This window comes from Kogia breviceps, chromosome 2, assembly GCF_026419965.1.
Source record: "Kogia breviceps isolate mKogBre1 chromosome 2, mKogBre1 haplotype 1, whole genome shotgun sequence".
In the NCBI taxonomy this organism is placed as follows: Eukaryota; Metazoa; Chordata; class Mammalia; order Artiodactyla; family Physeteridae; genus Kogia; species Kogia breviceps.
In genome coordinates this window covers 158,917,125-158,936,744 of record NC_081311.1, presented here as the reverse complement: position 1 = coordinate 158,936,744, position 19,620 = coordinate 158,917,125, and the positions used below count along the sequence as shown (strand labels likewise).

The 19,620-nt window shown below is 42.2% G+C and overlaps 1 protein-coding gene across 3 annotated transcripts in view; it reads right to left on the bottom strand.

Annotated features, from left to right (window-relative positions):
• Positions 1 to 19,620, bottom strand: part of MYO1B (myosin IB) — a 183,070-nt gene that overhangs the window by 140,491 nt on the left and 22,959 nt on the right. For all 3 annotated transcript variants that reach the window (XM_059052028.2, XM_059052027.2, XM_059052026.2), the window contains exon 2: positions 10,437 to 10,580. In XM_059052028.2, the coding sequence (XP_058908011.1) occupies positions 10,437 to 10,571 (135 nt within the window). In that variant the 5' untranslated portion in view covers positions 10,572 to 10,580. The remainder of the gene's footprint in view (positions 1 to 10,436; positions 10,581 to 19,620) is intronic.

The window sequence follows — 19,620 nt, the reverse complement described above, 5'->3', positions numbered from 1 at the left end:
GGCCACAGTAAATAGCCAAATCAGGACTCAAAAGCCTACAATACACGTTAGTATCTCAGCTAAATTCATGGAGGAGTCCTAGGATGCTGAAGTCTTACCAAATGCTCTTTGTATACGGGGAATGGAAGAGTTATCAGAGGGGCACATGAGGTACGTACGGTCTTAATGAAGCTAGTAGGAAAATGCTGGGATGCTGAGAAAACGGCTATACAAGACAAGCTGGTGGAATCTTCAGAAATGACAACATGCTATTCATTTCACACAGAGGAATTTACCCTCGTCTTGGGTCTCGAATCCTGGGCATCTGATCACAAGACATCAAGACATTATGTGTCACAGCATGTTTAATTTAGACATCTGTAAGATTTCCCAAATTTCCCTGAAGAGGGCTTTTGTCTTAATTGGTTTTTTTAAAGACACAGTTTGGTCGACCATATGCTCTGGTTGGTTTTTCAGACATAGTTCAAAATTGTGAAAAACTGCCTAAGTGAAAAATTACAAACATAAGGTCAATAACTGATTTAGGCCTCTATCTGGGTCTTAAATCTAAAACAGTGGAATCCAGACCCCCCACCTCACAGCCCCATCTAAGAACAGATTTGTGATACATATAACCAATAATGACAGCCTAGGGGCTTCCCTGGTGGCGCAGTGGTTGAGAGTCCGCCTGTCGATGCAGGGGACACGGGTTCGTGCCCCGGTCTGGGAAGATCCCACATGCCGCGGAGCGGCTGGGCTCGTGAGCCATGACCGCTGAGCCTGCGCGTCCGGAGCCTGTGCTCCGCAATGGGAGAGGCCACAACAGTGAGAGGCCCGTGTACCACAAAAAAAAAAAAAAAAAAAAAAAATAATGACAGCCTAATTTTCACAGAGGAAGAAACTAAAGGCATTAGAAGGTTTTAAAGACTTGCCCAAGGTCTCACAAGGAGTGGCAGGGGCAGTCTCACGCCAAAGCTCTACACCAAGGTCTGTGATGCAAGAATAGAGAAGTATGATTTGTCAGGCTCTGTCAGCTGCTGGGCACAGAGATGCCCTCAAGTTACATCAAGTACTGAAGGTTTTACTGTGATAATCACATATCCAGGAACCCCCCGAGGAACCCATTACCAAGCTACAAGAAAAGCTGGGACCCAAAAGTGAGTATGGATGGCTGTGAGGCCACATTATGGAACAAAGCAACACAAGTTTGTGAAGACTTCCTCTCCAGTCCCACTATCAATGTCCTCATCCCCTGCTCACGTTTCTGCTTCCTCTGGGTCTGCTACCGACTGGTCTTCTCACTGTCTACTCCAAAGCTGGTCTGTTGCAAAGACTCTTATTCACAGTCTCTGCCTACACATGGCCCATCATGGCCTCACCACGTCATGACTGCTGGCATCTGCTTCTGTTGATTTTTTTTTTTTTTTTTCAGTATTTCTCAACTCAAAGTTTGAGGAGAGATTCAAGCCCTGTTCATCTTTTTATCTAATGCTGTGCTAAATCACTGGCCTTAGATCAGGCAAGCTTGTCAGGCACGGTCCCTGTCAGTCTGGTCTGAGACATGCATATTATAATCCTTTGTTTCTGTGCTGCCAGTCATTTCAGACTATGAATTAAAGAACTATATATGAGTTCTATGCCACGCCGAAATACCGGCTAAAAATATCACTCCGGGCAGCCTTTATTTCAGAGCAGGATAACACAATACTACCTTATCTTCGTTGCTCTGTAAGGAACAAGTATTTTCCAAATATGTATCATTCTCTAGACCTAATAAGAGTCTCTTAACTAAGGTACAGAGTGGTCCTGTGTTACAGCTACGCTACCAGCTACAAGTCTTGAAAATAATATTATGTGGCTAACTGAAAGCAGTAATCCAACAAAAATGAAATCTGTGTAATGAATACCAAAGTAGGAGAGGGCAGGGAAAAGGGGAGGGAGGGGAGAGGCAATGAGAGAGTCAGGGAAGGGGAGAGAGAGAAAATTCTAATTATAAGAAAAGCTCAGGGTCTGAAATCTTGAAGAAAAGTCATGCTGGGTTTCCAAGTTTTTCAGATGGTCATGTGGTCAGGTACTCCATTTCAACTATATGTCAAGCACCGGGCTAAAATGCCCCTTAATCGCCAAAACAACTCAACAAGATAAGCATCATGACGCCTATTTTACAGATGAGAAAACTGACCCTCAATTACTTCAATGGTCACAGTGGTTGTGAGTGACCAAGATACAACCTTGGTCTGTCTGCCAAAGGCCCATGCCTTGCCCAATATGCCACAACAGAGTTGGATGCACAAAACAGCCTCTCTTTAGAAATTAGGAATATCATTAATACTTATCTGTACTATAGATGTAAGAGCAGAAAGAGATGTGTGTGTAGAGGGGAGGGCTGAATCAGCCGCATGAATGAGCCACATGGCTCTTCTGGTGAATTGCTTCCTCCTCCTCTACTCTGTGCTTTTTTTTTTTTTCCGGCTGTGCCCTTTTAGTTCCCCGACCACGGATCAAACCTGTACCCCCTGCAGTGGAAGTGTGGAGTCTTAACCAATGGACCACCTGGGAGGAAGTCCCTCTACTATGTACTCTTAAAGGTAAAGGACCTTGTGCAGCTATCAATCACCTGCCATCCAGTGAACAGGATGAAAACCGATCTCCTCCCAAGATCGTCTCCCACCTTCCAGAGAGGAACACACCATCCTAACGGTTGCTATCACTTTTCTTTGACTAGAGAGCACCTAGGACTTTAGAACTGAATGCACTTGTTCCCTGTCACACTAGTTCACGTCACTGCACTGTTGAATGCTAACTCAACACGTGGCAGGAATACGGATTATCACTTCAATTATTTGCCTGGGTTGTTGAGGCTGCCTTGCTCCAAAACCTATACACTCTTCAATAGCGTACTCAGTTATGTTGAACAGCACTTTGTAAGCTGAGAATGCTTCCCTATTAGTGGTATCACTGATGCACATGGTAACTGCATAACCTTAGCAGGACCATTATTAAGAGCATGAACTACAGAGCCAGACTTCCTGGATATGAATCCCAGCTCCATCACCTACTCGCTGTGTGACCTTGGACAGGTTACTTAGCCTTTCTGAGCCTCAGTTTCCTCATATGTAAAATGAAGATAATTTGAAAACCTTCAGTGCCTAGGACTGTAGTAAAACTTAAATAAACAAGTACATGTAAAGTGCTCAGAATAGCATATTGTACCAATAAGGACTTAATACGTGTTAACTGTCACTGTTTATCATTTTACCAATAAGAAAACAGTCTCCTAGGAGTTCAAGTACTTGTTCCAGGTCTCACAGATGGTAAGTAACGGAGCCAGGACTGGAGCTCAGGTCTTTGCTTCCTAGTACCCATCACACTGCCACCAAAAGATGACACCTCTGCAGACCTGAAGTTGGGCCTTAATTTCCTCCAAATCGAACTTCAAGTATGGCTTCAACCAGAACATTTAAATTAATATATTATAAATATTATTCAAATATATCAAGTACTATATAGTGCCTGCATGAACTCCCTAAGCTTGGCAGATAACCAATAAACTTGTGCCATTTTGCAAGTTCTAAGAGGAAGAATTTTTCCAATCACCAAAGGTTTTAAGGGAGCTTGGACAGGTTGAAACTGGCAAGCTTTTACCAAAAATGATTGTCTTGAAAAGTATTACAAAACTGTCCAAGAGACAGACTGTGCTCCGAAACTAGACACAACAGCCTCATGATCTGCTGTTGTTCCCCAGCTCTATCTAGCCCCCTAATACTGTGACTCCATTCCAAAAACCAAAGCTACACTCTTGAAAACACACACAATTTATTCTCCATGTTTCCTTAATTGTCTACCTTTTCAACGAGCCGCGCAGGCTGAGTCTGCATTTGGTGAACCCCTCATACACAGTCAAGTCTAGGCATTTCATTTCACCAGCTCAGGAGTCCGTCTTCCTTTCCCTACTTGGTCAAGGTGGGAGGGGAAGTGGTATTGAAGAAGGTTCTTGTTTCACTCAAATTTGCTGGGCCTGGGTTCTCTGGGTAAAGGCCCATCCACCTAGATGAAGGAGAACCTTCTACTTCCAACTCTAAAACCAAAAAAATTTTAATTTTTAATCAAACTTACATTATCTGGAAGATGACCCACCCAACTACCATTATTTCTGGAAATGGGACTGGGGTACTGAGACAAGAAAGATTACATTTTTATGTTATGTATCCCTACGCTATCTCATTTTTTTTTCCAAAAGCATTTACTTGTGTAATTTTTTTAAGGCTGTTTAAAGGAAATTTTAAAAAGAAAAAAATTTAGAGAACATCTGGGTAAGAATAACACTAAGCTGGACGTATGAACTCCAGCCCTGCTCTCTGCCAACAGCCCCGTGAGCTTGGAAAAGGGCCGAGTCCCTAACAAGACTGCAGTCCTGGCTGACACTTTGATGACAGCCTGGTGAGACCCCAAAAAGAGGACCCAGCTAAGCCATGCCCGAATGCCTGTCCCACAGAAAGAGTCAGATAATACATGTATGTTGTTTTAAGTCACTAAGTTTGGGGCAATCTATTCTGCGGCAAGAGAAAACTAATACACCATTTATACTAAATTCTCAGGAATAATGTTCTCCCCCAAAGGTAGGAATTTTCATGTATACAAATGAAAAGTGGTTTTGACACTTCAAATAAATATATAAATGTTAACTAGTATTTTTTGTTTATGTTTACCCCATTTATTGTGCTCAGCCAGCACCCTTAAATTTAATTTTGTGGCTGACTTGGGTGCATAAAAAATTTACATATTTTACTCATAAACTCATTGGTTGTTTCAAACAGTATCCAAATTATTTTTTCCTGTGTTTCCGCAATATAACTGTTTATTCTAAAAGAACCTCTAAAGGGTCACAAAACTTATTGAATCTTCAGCTCAGAAGGGCTATTCCTAGCAGTACTAGTTGCCCTCTCAGCGTTTCATATAAAATTCTCAGTAGGAAAAGACAGAGCCCAAAGACCACCTCCAGCCCCGACCAAGGAACTCTTTCCTGCCTGTCCCCGAGTTAAGGCAGATAAGAGAAACAAAGCAGGGACCCTTGGTCTACTCTCTACCTTTTATCTAAGGATATCAATATAAGCACCTTCCTTTTCTATTATTAGTCAAATAAATGTTAACTAGTATTATTTTCATTTACTTTCCAATATTCTAAACCAAATATATTGTACTTACATTTGAATATTTTTCATAAGGGTATTGGATCCCATCCTTTTGGAGATCCTAATTCTACTACCAACTTCTAAAAATTAAGACAATTTTTATTAGACTTTCAAAGCAGTCACTCTTACATCTACAAGTAGTTTAACTTAAGATCCTATAATTGGACTATTCAGACCTCTATATCTGGATGATCCCCACCTGACAATTCAGATAGAAAACAAATGAAATCTACTTCTTAGTATCAAAAATACTTCCTGTCAGAGAATGGACACCTTGGTTCTTTAGTTTCCAAATTTGCCCTGGGCCTTGTTCTTGCTTAAATTGCAGCTTTCCTGTTCCTGAACAGAACCACAGTCCTGACCAGTCACCCTAAAAACAGAATCACGTCTGGCTGGGTCTCCTGCATACCAAGTTCACATGAAATCCTGCCACCATCCCATCTGGCTGTGGCCGGGGGTGGGGAGGCCAGAAGAAGCTCTGACAAAGGACAGAAAGAATACAGAAGAGCAGCGCTTAGGAATGTCACAACCAGCATTTCCCACCACTGACCCCACAGAGACTGCTGGAGCACATCCTGCAGCTGGGCCCAGCCTGCACGGCGCTCGGCCAAGAGTGAGGAATCAAAGCAAACAGTCTCTGACCCTGCGTGTTACCCCACTGGGCGGCCAACATTCCCTCTATCTATTCTTACCTGATCCTCCTCCATCTCCAATGGAACAGCCTTCCCGCAAGGACCACGTCAACATCTGGAACTGTCTCAGATTTAGAGACTCTGCCCGGCTACAGACAGGGCGTTGAACCAACTCTGGGCTTTTTAAACAACTGTGTGAATCCACCTCAAAGCAAATAAGACATAATCCTGAAGCATGCACTTTACTATCTTTCGTAAAAGTACTGGATCCTGTTTTTATGGGGATCCTAATTCTAGTACCAACTTCTAAAAATCAAGACAATTTTTACTAGACTTTCAAAGCAGTCCTCTTACAACTACAAGCAGTCTAACATAAGATCCTAAAATTGGACTGATTCAGACCTCTTATATCTAGATGATCCCCCAACCTGACAATTCAGATAGAAAACAAACTACAACTACTTGTCAGCGCCAAAAATACTTCTTATTCAAAGAAGGGTTGCAAAGAGTAGAGTAGATTAAAACAAAACCATATGATATGCATTACAGAATAGAATAAAACTCTGAGTGACTTTGGAAACAAAGATTTCCACAGTATTTCCCTAAAGTGGACAGACTTCAACTACGCACCCCAGGGCCCTGTTTACTCTTCTTTTTTTTTGGCCACGCCATGCAGTATACGGGATCTTAGCTCCTTGACCAAGGATTGAACCTGTGCCCCCTGCAATGGAAGCGTGGCGTCTTAACCACTGGACCGCCAGGGAAGTCCCTACTCTTCTCTACCATAAGGAGTTCTCCAGGAGAAAAGTCTTGAGAAGTGTGCCTTTGGGTGCACCTGAAGCTTAGAATTCCAATCATAAATGCTTCTCATGGAACATATCCTTCTGCATGGTAGCAACACCAATAAAACCACTTCACTATAGAATTTCCTACCAAGCCTGTGACGGGGTTACAGCAGAGGGCTTCATCAGCATCCACTCCCCTTCCCTCTTCCTAACACGCTGATAGAGATATTCAGTAGAGTATTCAACCTACTTACACACAACCCATCTACTTTGGAAAAAACTGACCCGCCCCCAATCCTAGGAGTAGACATCATTTTCTTAAGCCATTCAGCACATTCTGGTTACCTGGCCACAGTCAGTAGTAGTTTGAGGAGTACGTGTGAATCACTGGCCTACCCAGAGCTTCAGGTTTAGTATGACAGGATCACCAGGGATTCCACTTCCAGATTCAGCTGGCTAGAGATCCAGAGGATCACTAGGGGTTATAAATACTCTAGAGAGTTGATAACTCTTCTCTTGTAAGAACTCTGTGAAGGCAGGGACTATTTCTTACCTCTAGATATGGTGGTGAAAGTGGGGGTGTGGGGGGCAGGTGGGAAGAACAGGGTCCCCTGACCTAGAGCTGGCTCACACAAGAGGCTGCAAAAGCTCTGGGTACAGCCAGAGTTCTAAAGCCTGAGCCAAGCGTCCCTCTGTTCACAGGCCCCCTTATCAACCATGGCTTCTGAACATACAAATGACTGTTCAGTATGTCTGCATGATGGATCACTCGAGACCACCACACAATTTTAGAGGAAAAGGAAAGCTATGAGACTACAACAGAGACTAAATAATAAAAATTTTTTTTTAACTGTACCTTCTCTCCCTGGGAAAGAATTAAAAAACAAAGTGAAATACAAGATAGTAAAATATTGTATGTCATTAACTTGGCCTTTGGCATCAGCTGAACAATTTTCAGCAACCCAAGAAGAAAAGCAAAGCAGGAAGATTATCAGAATAAGGGCCAGGGCTTCCCTGGTGGCGCAGTGGTTGAGAATCCGCCTGCCGATGCAAGAGACACGGGTTCGTGCCCTGGTCCGGGAAGATCCCACATGCCGCGGAGCGGCTGGGCCCGTGAGCCATGGCCGCTGAGCCTGCGCGTCCGGAGCCTGTGCTCCGCAACGGGAGAGACCACAGCAGTGAGAGGCCCGCGTACCGCAAAAAAAAAAAAAAAAAAAAGAATAAGGGCCAGAAACAGATTTCCCAAGCGTAGTATATACATCATGTGGGGTTACAAAGATGGGGTAATCAAATTTATTGTACAGTATTTTTTAAAAATTACAAAACCAATACAAACTTGACTTAACAAGTCCTATAATACTGAGGTCTAGAAGAGTAATAACTAACTCTTCCCCGTCCCCATATCCCAACCCACCCCACTAAAGTTAGCATGGTACTAAAGTTAGCATGGCTTTCTCTATGTTCATACAAATATACAAACATATGTACACATCCATAAACCCCCATTAAAAAAAAATAAGATCATACTACACACATTACCCTATAAGCTGGTTTTTTTTTTTTTTTGCTTTTTTGCTTAAAATAGACAATGTCCAATCCTCCAATATGACGTGTGTTTAAAGTTACAAAATGAAGGCACACATCTCATGGAAATGATAGTCCCAAAGTATTGTGGAAAATATTAATTATATGAATATCTGGAAGCAGAAAGCAATTTTCTGCTTTTGTTTCATACCAGAAAGAACATTCCTAAAATAGTCAGAAAATAAAATCATGTAAGGCTGAAACCCAGAGAGTTCATCTGCTAAAGACTCATGAATGTTAACACTTGACATTTTGTTAAAAAGGAGATTCTTTTATTTTTAGTGGGCACAGCAAATCAGGTATTTGAATGCATGTAATGTTCTACTCTCCATCCTATTCTCAATTCAGCTGAAAGTGAATTGTGCCTCTTAGAGCCAGAAAGAAAAATGATCAGCCAACGTCGGTTAGGATATATCTGATGCCTCCTATCTCCATCTCAAAGACCAATGTTTAAAGCCTGTCTTTTATTTGCTATCAGACCACATTTTCAATTAAAGCTGCAGAACCCTGATGTTTTCCCACCTGAAAACTGAACTGCTACACTTGGAGGAAAGGTGACACGGGGCCTCACTGCCAAACCAAACAACACCTCTCACCTACTCTACAGCAATGGCACTTTATACCTCTTCCATCTGAATCAGCAGTTTACATAACTACATCTCTCAGTTAGTTCAGTAGCCAGTTCCCAAATTAATATTCCAAAGCAGTATCCATATATCTCAGGTTACTGTCAACCTCCCCCTACCTCCAACAATCAAATCAAGAAAGACTGAAAGTTCAGTTCCCAGATGGTGACTCCTATTTCATTAAGAAATTAATTATCTGGGCTTCCCTGGTGGCGCAGTGGTTAAGAATTCACCTGACAATGCAGGGGACACGGGTTCGAGCCCTGGTCTGGGAAGGTCCCACATGCCACAGAACAACTAAGCCCGTGCACCACAACTACTGAGCCTGCACTCTAGAGCCCGCGGGCCACAACTACTGAGCCTGCGTGTCTAGAGCCCGTGCTCTGCAACAAGAGAAGCCACCGCAATGAGAAGCCCATGCACCACAATGAAGAATAGGCCCCGCTCGCCTCAACTAGAGAAAAGCCTGCACGCAGCAACAAAGACCCAGTGCAGCCAAAAATAAAATAAATAAATTTTTTTAAAAAGAATTAATTATCCAAAATTATCCTTGAAAGATGATTCCCTATCTGGAAAGGAAAGCTATAGGCAACATAAAATATAGCTTCACATATAATTTTTAAAAGTATGTTAGTTCCACAAAGTTATAATCAGTTACGTTCTCTCGTTTTATTTACTTATATTTCCTCCTCCTGTCCGCACACTGATAGACAGAAGAACATGAAGCATGGCCCCAATAATCCAATTCACATCTAGACACAGATACACTACAAAATGGGGGAAAAAGAACTCAGAAGCGAGTCAGAAGCTATTAAAACTACTTCCACCCAATCCATCCGTTTCCTTCTCAGCTGCTGGTACAGGGAATCAATGCTTCATCTCCTTGGTTTCGTTAACATGTCTCTACCTGAACAGATGAAAATTTCTGTGCTTTATGTAAATTCCTGAAAAGCTATATATAAAAGCATTTTTTACTCATGTTTTAAATATATTTAACAAAGTTGATAGAGTAACACTATGAAATCCTTTATAAAGAATTTTTACAACATAAAATTTCTAGTACTGTATATATTTATATGTTTTCATTTTGGTGTCTAACATGATACTTTTGTATAACAGGACACAACTATTCCCAAATCTCCAGGGACCAAACACATATTCATATCTGGTAATCTGCTCCTGTCTCTACTAACTACAAATGTTAAGAAGGTTTATGTCTTTTTTGACCATTCACTGCCTTGCATCTTAATGAGTAGCTTCTCAAAGGTCAGGCTGCTAATCTTATGAAGGTATCCAAGAAGACGCCTGTGGATTTCAAACTTCCTCCTGAATACACGTTCCTCCGAGGGCAGAACTAAGCCTTCCACTTGTTTTAGAACACCCCCAACATCCAGTGCAACACTCTGCACAGTCAGCCCTCTACAAACACGGTGTGGAAAGCAGACTCACTCGACTCTAATGTGATATTACTCACGTGCCAAATGAGCAAACCCAAAACTCTTTCTGAGGGTTAAACAAATACCTCTGGACTCCAATAAACAAACAGAAAAAAGAGAGAAGAGTCTAAAGAAGAAAAGCCAGCTCTGTGCCACAAAATGCAAAGTCTAACCCCCCAGATGACTTCCCGTGCACACTCACATATATCTCATTGTGGTCAAAGCGTTTCTTGAGGTTGTTGATGACGGTCTCCTCATTGAGAGGTTCTAAAAGAACCATATCTCCAACTCCAATCATATTGTCCAGAAGTGATGTTTTCACCTCCATTTTGGCCATAGTCTCTTGCTGTAAGAAAGAGGGAAAGGGGGACAATATAAATGAGCAAGACAATTTCAGATGGGTTCTTAGCACCAATGGAGAAATGAAACACTGCTAGTTCCAAATGGCCCTCACCTGCCTCATCAATGTTGTAACCCGCCCCCACCCCCAAAACCTACGTCAGAAGCCTCTGCGGGAGCTGCAGTCACTGCCAAGTTGCTAGAAACCCCACTTGCCAACCTGCTGCCACAAACAAACCTCCCTCCCAGTCATCAACCCAAGCAAAGTCCATCTACAGAAAGAGCCACTAGGAAGCCAGGGTTGCCCTTTTCTTCTTTAGACCATCTCCTCTTCCCAACCAGAAGTTGCAAAGCTCTAGCAAGAGAACCCAACCCACTCCTTTCCACTAGCCCTTGCCTACCAATGTCAGACTTGAACCCACAGGAACCTGCTGCCCGAAGACGGCATCCCCCAGTATTCCATGATGAAATGCAAAACGCCATTTCCCAGGAAATAATGTTTAAAAAATGATGCTAACATTTACTGAGTACTTTTGCCACATATCAGATGCTGTATCAAGAACTTTCCATGTGTTAATTAATTTAATCCTCACAACTCTATGAAGTAGGCTGTTATCATTATCCCCATTTTAAGATAAGGAAGCTCAGAGAGATTAAGAAATCCTGCTTATGGTTAATTAGGAGTGTGTTACATTTTGTGCTAAAAGAACTTAAATCACCACTTATAACACTACATCTATGGGGAGAAATTTCATTTGAGGAGTCAACACTGACTTATACAGAAAATAATACACCCCACTGAAAATCAGAGGTTGCCTATATGATATAACCTGCCAAGAGTGACCTCAATATTCTCAATGCTCATTCCGACAGACACACCGCTAGAACAGCAAAATCGAATTAACATGCAATAAATAGACCAGAAATACTAGTTTCCTTTTAGCTCAATGTGAAAGCCTACCAAGTGGAAAACACAGGCACACTGCAAAGGCAGCACTGGACTCCCACTCTAAAGTGCATGGTGCCACCCAAGAGCAGAATGTTAAATGCCCAAGACTTCAAATCTGATCACTGTCAAGAGTACTAAAATTCTTTCAACCATCTGAATTTAGGAGAGTGGGTGTGGTGTGGTGTGGCGAGGTGTGTGTGTGTGTGTGTGTGTGTGTGTGTGTGTGTGTGTGTGTGTGTGTTATGTTGCTTTCTCTAATATCAGGATGTAGAACTAAATTCATCTGGGCCATTCCCTCTAAATGCTTCCAACACAGAAGTCAATTTTGTTTAACTTCAGTATACTAATACTAAATAATATTTCAGGATACTAATAAATACTCACATATATTCATGCCCCTAATACTGAGAGGGGAGTACATTTAATTCTTTCCATGAAGGAGTCACTCAAGCATCCTATATCTTATAAAGGTCAGTCTTCTTGCTTAAGACTTAGCAATTTAAATAAATGTACTCTATTCTAGTCTAGAATATCTAGTAGGTCTCGTAGAGGCAAAAGAAACTACATTTAGTTGGGCTATTTTAAAGAGAACTGGGAAAGATCGGGAATTACATAATTCTTTACTATTAATTATTAATGATTTCTATGAATCCAAACACATTCTTTATTTCTGACCCATTAAAAAAAAATATCTTTTCAAGTGTGCACTGAAAAGCCAAAAAAAGAAACCAAGAAGAAGCAGCAAGATTCTCTCATAAACGAAAGCAACCAATAAAGAAGTATTTAATATTCAAAAGAAGAAAACCAGGGTTAACTTTTTGTTAATATGTCTTTTAAAATTTCATACCAAGTACACCTGGAATAAATAGCCCCAGGTATCGCTAAAACCCAACAATAGTTGTACCAAGAATGGTTTCAACGCACTTTGAACTAGGCCAAATCTTTCCAAATAAACCAGGTGGAGGTAGGGGTACTTGCCACCCTCTAGAGATGGATGCAGCAGAATCCAGGGAGACAGCTGGTCCCATGCCAAGTCCGTGGAAAGAATTGTACAGGAATAGGAACATGAGTACCCAACCTTTGTCACAATAAATTAACATTTAAATCAAATTTCAAGTTCTCAGACTTGAGAAATGCCAGAAGCACTCTAGCTGCGATGCATTACATATAATTTGGCAGATGAGGGAAGAAGGCTTAGGGATTAAGGGGGAAGTCAACCTGAGAAGAGTTTCAAAAATAACCACCTCAAAACAGCAATTTAAATTAAGCAAAGAGGCAGAATGGGAACTCTTTGCCCTGGGGTAGATTCCTATATATAATAAAGTCTATTTATGGAAACAGCTGCAGAAAGACAACAGCTTCCTGCAGGTAAGAGTAATTAAGCAGCCAGTCTTTCTCTGTAATTAAACCTGCTTCACCATTTTTTTCAAATACAAGTTTCAAGCAAGAATATGGGTTCTAATTTTTACAATTCTATTCCAACTTTATAATCTGAAGGGCGGAAGAGAGCAAAACAAATGCTGAGTTACAGGCAGTGGGTAAACCTGAAAAACTCTGAAAATACAACTTTTGCAAATCAAAATACAGCAATAAAGTAAACCAACTGAAAAGGTGATAGCAACGTCCACTTACTCATGCCAGCACAGTTTTGTTTCCTAGCATTTTACTGTTTTAGCATCTAGGCACTTAGGGGGGAGGAAACAGTGACATCCTTCCCTTCATTTTCATTCTCGTGGTGAAACTGGGACACTGAGAAAATGACACAGAGATACTTCCTATCTTCGCACAAATGGACTGATTTATTTCCCCTTACCATGACTACTATCTCCAGGCCTGGTTGGTTCACTTCGACATCTCAACGAAATTAGTCGGAATATTTTGTTCAGCCAAAAGAAACTGATTTGTTTTTTCTCTGAAAGAGCAACACTGACTACAGGAACAAATTTCAGAATCACTTGACTCAAGGTTTCCATAAACTATCAGAAGAATTCATATGGGAACGTACATAGAGCGCTTAAGAATACTATTTTTTTTTTTTTTTTGCGGTACGCAGGCCTCTCACTGTTGTGGCCTCTCCCGTTGCAGAGCACAGGCTCCGGACGCGCAGGCTCAGCGGCCACGGTTCACGGGCCCAGCCGCTCTGTGGCATGTGGGATCTTCTCGGATCAGGGCACGAACCCGTGGTCCCCGGCATCGGCAGGCGGACTCTCAACCACTGCGCCACCAGGGAAGCCCCAAGGATACTTTTTGTTTGACACATAGATGTGCACCTGCACCCTTCCCAAGACCCACAGGGTAATCCACATTGTTCCACGCAAGCCAATTTTATCCCATGCTCCAGGAACGTAGCGTGTGATCTACACTAAGGCGATCAACACATTTCCGCCTCCCAGCCACTGTAATGGATTCAGGGCTGGTCGTATAACTGAGCCTGAGGCTTTGGCTTGGAATATGAGGACAAAGGTTCCATCTACCTCTGGGTGGCATGATTTACAGATGTGATACTTGGAACTTCTGTGACCATGCCTGCTTTCATGAGGGGCCTAGTTTGAGGAAGAAGACAATACATGGAGGAGGGCAGGGAAAGAAAATAACCTGATAACATCACAAACCTCTGGATCAAATTACACCTGAAGCCCATCCCACAGCTCTCAAGTTTTCAGTCACAGAAGCCAATTAATTCTCTTTATTATTTAAGCTGTTTGAGTTGGATTTTCTATTATTTGCCACAGAAAGCATCTTACCCAATAAGAGAAGCTGGCATGAGGAAATGGAGCCCTGTCAGTAACACACTAAAGAGCATGGACTGGCTGAGCCTAGGCCACAGAGTGGAGGCATGAGGGCCTACTTACTATCTTAGACTGGCAAGATCACCTTTGATACTTAATAGAGACACAGCTGATTAAACCATGGCCTGTTGTGCCTTACGACACGGACCTGTGCCTGCAACTTTCGAGAAATCGAGGGAAAAAAACAGATGCCACAGTATGTGTTGGCGGATCTATGAGAAAAAGACATGCTTGCTGTGAAACTGGTCTGTCTGAAAGCCAGAGAGGAGAACATATGATGCTACCAAGTTGAGTCATTCTGGCTGGGGGCAGAGGACACGGAGGAGAAGTCCTCCATCCCAAGCACCAACTGTTTCATCTCTACAGCCTGCAAAAGGGATAGCACTCCCACCATGAAGATGGAGCACAGGGGAGGTATCACCTGCTCTACTGCTTCTTAAGCCTCTTAACTGTTCCCAGGTGGATTCCATTAACCAAGCGCTAAAGCACTCAGCAGAGCAACAAGGCCAGGTCCAATCGCCCAGAGACAAGTTCTCAGACCAAGTTCTAGGTTCAAAACCTGAGGTTGGTAGTATATCTGGTTTTAGTTAGTAGTCCATGGAAGCAGATAAACCTTGAAAGCCAACAACATTTTTAAGGGATCTACACTGCCAAAGAAGTACAGCTGACAGTGACTTACAAGTGGCTTGACTCTTCAGACAATCAACCCCAAGACCTCCAACTCGTAAAACAAAAAACAACTGCTAAAGCATGACAAAGCCATCATCCCCAATGCTCCACTTAGATGGGGCCACAGAAGACAATGGACAGAGGAGGTTTTCTTGAGAACCTCTGGGGAGGAGGTGGCTATGTTTTCAGCCATACAGGGAAGAGGTGCATTATGTTGGCTGGGGCATTTTATTTTCGCAAGCCTAAGTACGGAAAGAAAGGCTTATTTGAATGTTAGGCAGCCAAAGGGGGAGCATAGTAAACATCTGTCTTTTATTTTAAAGGGGACACCATGCAGTATACAATCCTATTCCTATTTGCACCTAATCTCCCTTTCAGGGGGCCCGGTGACCTTGCGACAAGTAATCCAGTGAGAAGCAATACCCAGTTCCCATTACAGAATTCAAAGGAGACAGATCTGCTCTCTCTCCACCCCAAGGAACATGGCTTATACACAGCCAATGACATCCTCCTGTGACTTGGAGTCCCGGGTCATGAGGACAGCTGGTCGTTACACTCATTATTCTCTGCGGCAATAGCAGCATCATGAAGACCAGGTGCTTCCTGTGCCATGGTTTCTGCTATGGATCCTGCTGCCCAGCCCTCCAGTCTCTCTTAAGTTCCTTCCTAGCTTCTAAGCCCGTATCCTTCCTGGTCCTCTAAACTCTCTGCAGTTCTGTGAGTCTCTACATCGTTCCTGCATTGCAAGCAACCAAGATCCCTAATCGATATGAACACTGAGTACTGTGCCCAACATATAATATTAAACCACGGTTACATCTTCAATATTACAGGTACCTAATCTTTTTCCTCCAACCTTGGTGAAAGCCATCTACAAAATACAATCATGGGCGGAGCCCCTCCGAGGAACCACAGAGGAGCCTGGAAGTAGAGCCTCTACCTAAGAGTGCTGATTTAGCCCAACCACCAAGCACACCAACTGATACCCAGTGACTCCATGGCTGCCCCAGCTCTTTCCATCTGTTTGTCCATCCAAGAAAAACAAAATATATGATCACAACCACTCCTTTCCCCACCCACTCTCATCTCAAAAACTTCCAAAATTACTACCTATATTTCAGTGTACACCGATTCACTTACTGGCATCTTTTGCAGTATAAAAATACCATTTAAAATATTGAAAGCATCATTTCAAAAATTCCTCAAAATCCAACACAGAATGAAGCATAAACATCCTAGAGCATCTTAAAATGCCACCTGTAACCTAACATTTAAATATGAGTAGTCTATTCAGTCCCAACCTTAAATGACCAGCCACCTACCATGTTAACGTCATCTATGCTCGGAAGGTCAAGACCAGCACTCCCCAAGCCAACAGCCCTACACAGACATGACCGAACTTCATGGCACACCCTTACGAAGGCCATGGCCATTCTACTACTGATGTCAAAGCAGCAACACTGAACAGCTGTTGCAAAGTGATCGATAATTTAATAACGACTAAGAAGAGATGCAGTTTAAGTTGAAATATAGCATCTGGTGGTCTCCCACGTTATTCGAAGGTCTCAGAGTACCACAGATAAGAACCAATATTTTTAAGTTGAAAGAGTTTTACTATAGAGTTTGAAAGAACACTCACAAATCAGAGCTTAGGGTGCAATGGTTACTTAACAGGGATTAATATTAAGTCATGAACACGATTTTAAATTTGAAGAAACTTTGGGCTACAAACTACTATTACATAAAAAAGATAAACAAGGTCTTACTGTATAGCACAGGAAACTATATTCAATATCCTGTAATAAACCATAAAGAAAAAGAATATATATATATATAAAACTGAATCACTTTGCTGTACACCAGAAACTAACACAGCATTGTAAATCAACTATACTTCAATTTAAAAAAATAATAAATAATGGGAATTCCCTGGAGGTCCAGTGGTTAGGACTCAATGCTTTCACTGCCATGGGTCTGGGTTCAATCCCTGGTCAGGGAACTAAGATCCCACAAGCCTCACAGCACCACAAAAAAAAATAAATTAATTAAATAGATAAAAATAAATAAATAAAATAAATAAACAAATTTGAAGGAACTTTTCAAGCAAAGCCATAAAAGCCACATGCAGGAAAACTTAATGAAAGCACATTATCTACTGCTTTGGTAATTGTAAATGGGGACAGTTGAAACAAGTCTATTATAATGTCATTAATAACACACATCAGAGGCAGCACCTTCAGGGCGTCTTCTTAGCATAGTAACAATTGTTCTTATTTGACTGGAGTTCCCCTCATTAACCTGCTTGTAGGGTGGTCATGTCTGCATCCTAGACCCTTTTCTGGAGAATCAGCTCCTTGGTGTCAAGAGTCACCCTTATTCATCTTTCTCTCCCCAAAGGCACAGTGCAGAGCCTCTGGCATATGGCAGGCATTCACAGAAACACAAAAGGAGAACAAGTATGCAGATTTACAGTTGACAACTGATTCATTCAATAAGGCACATTCTCACAGCTGCCACCCTTGGTTGCTTGGTTCTGTCAAAGCAGACCAGAAGGCAAAATAATGACTGCAGCTTCAAGCCACTTTGATCCATTCCTCTAAAAACATATTACTATCAACAAAGGACAGGAAACAGAATTGAGCTATTTGGCTCCCAAAGACTTTGCTAATGCTTTTAAGAATAACATGAGAAACACATTTAAGTAAGAAAACAAGGCCAATGTGGCAAGACTTCATGAACAAAATAAGACTCAGCAAATCCTGATGGCAAAACAAAGGCAAAAGAGGGACCAAGTCTATAGGACGTGGTTCCGTACATAATGTAACAGGCTAAGTGACTGAGAAACACTGGAATTTCCAGATCTTTCAGAATAGCATGGAATCTTATCTCTGAGAAAAGTTTGATTAAATTTCCATTCAATTCCGTTCAACCACCATTTACAGTATTGAGCCCTGTTGGTCTCTGGCATTGTGTTAAGTGCTAGGGACACACTGTGAATAATCATGGTAATTCCTCCTCTTATACACCCCCCCAGGAGCTCACAGTCCAGTAAGAGGGTCAAGACAAGAAAATAGGCCACTTTTGAAATTTCAAATGACCCTTTTAATGATTAAGAGCAATACATGTTCACTATAGGAAAAAAAAATCAGAAAATGTAGATGAGCAAAAAGAATATAAGACAAATCCAACACTCTCATTCTTTAGTTTAAATCCTTTTGGATTCATTAGAAACCTTACAAAACCAGATTTTTTTTTAATTATTTATTTTTGGCTGCATTGGGTCTTCGTTGCTGCACACGGGCTTTCTCAGTCGTGGCGAGCTTCTCATTGCTATGGCTTCTCTTGTTGCGGAGCACAGGCTCTAGGCGTGTGGGCTTTAGTAGTTGTGGCACACGGGCTCAGTAGTTGTGGCTCACAGGCTCTAGAGCGCAGGCTCAGTAGTTGTGGCGCATGGGCTTAGTTGTTCCGCAGGCACGTGGGATCTTCCAGTACCAGGGATCGAACCTATGTCCCCTGCATTGGCAGGCGGATTCTTAACCACTGTGCCACCAGCAAAGTCCCAAAACCTGATTTTTATAACCAATGAACTGGCCATCATTTCTGGTGTTACAAATTTTGAAATATATAAATATTTCTGCCTCAGGTAGGAATGTGAAATAGATCCATAGGAGCTATGAAACTGTGGAGCTACACCAATAATATCCCCAACACTTTTAAATTCAGCCAAATTGCATAGCCATCTGCCCCTTTGTTCTTTACCTTCTCCCCCTCCCCCAAATTAGCAACCTATATTATCAACAGCCTACCCACCAATCATCTCTACCACTTGGCTGTGTCTAACATCTCAGTACACAAAGATGTACACAGTACATCCAAAATTTGTCTCTTGTATCATCACACACCAAAATACAAGAAAACAAAAACAAAACAAAACCCTTCCACTCCCCCTAAATTCCACAGTCACAACTGATTCAGTTTCTCATCCTTGGCCTCTCCCTGTCTCTTCCTTCCCTCACAGCCAACCTATCTCCTTGATTATATCAGCTTAATCACTCCCACTCCATCCCTTACCCGCCCTTCCCCACTGTGACTGCCCCAGCTCAGCCTTCATCATTTCTCACGCTGAAGGCAACAGCCTCCTAAGTGGTCTCCCCGACAGCCTCTGCCAGCCCTCTTCTTGCCCCATCCGTCGGCCACACCACCGAAGTTGCCTTTCTAAATCACAGTCCGATCAGGTAAGTCCTGCTTTAAATCCTTCAATAACTCTCCAGTGTCTTTAAGCTAGTATTCAAATACCTTAGCAGACGCTCAAACAGATGAAACAGAGAACTGCCATAGGACCCAGCAATTCTACTGCAGGGTATGAAAGGAGAGACTCAAACGCCCACATTCAAAGCAGCATTATTCACAAAACAAAATGTGACATATATACACAACAGAATATTATTCAGCCTTAAGAAAAGAAGCAAATTCTGACGCATGCTACAGCACAGATGAAACTTAAGGACATTACGCTAACTGAAGCCAGTCACAAAAGGACAAGTACTGTAGGACTCCACTTATATGAGGTCCTAGAGCAGTCAAATTCATGAAGACGAAACTGGGATGGTGGTTACCAGGGGCTGAGGGGGGAGGGAACG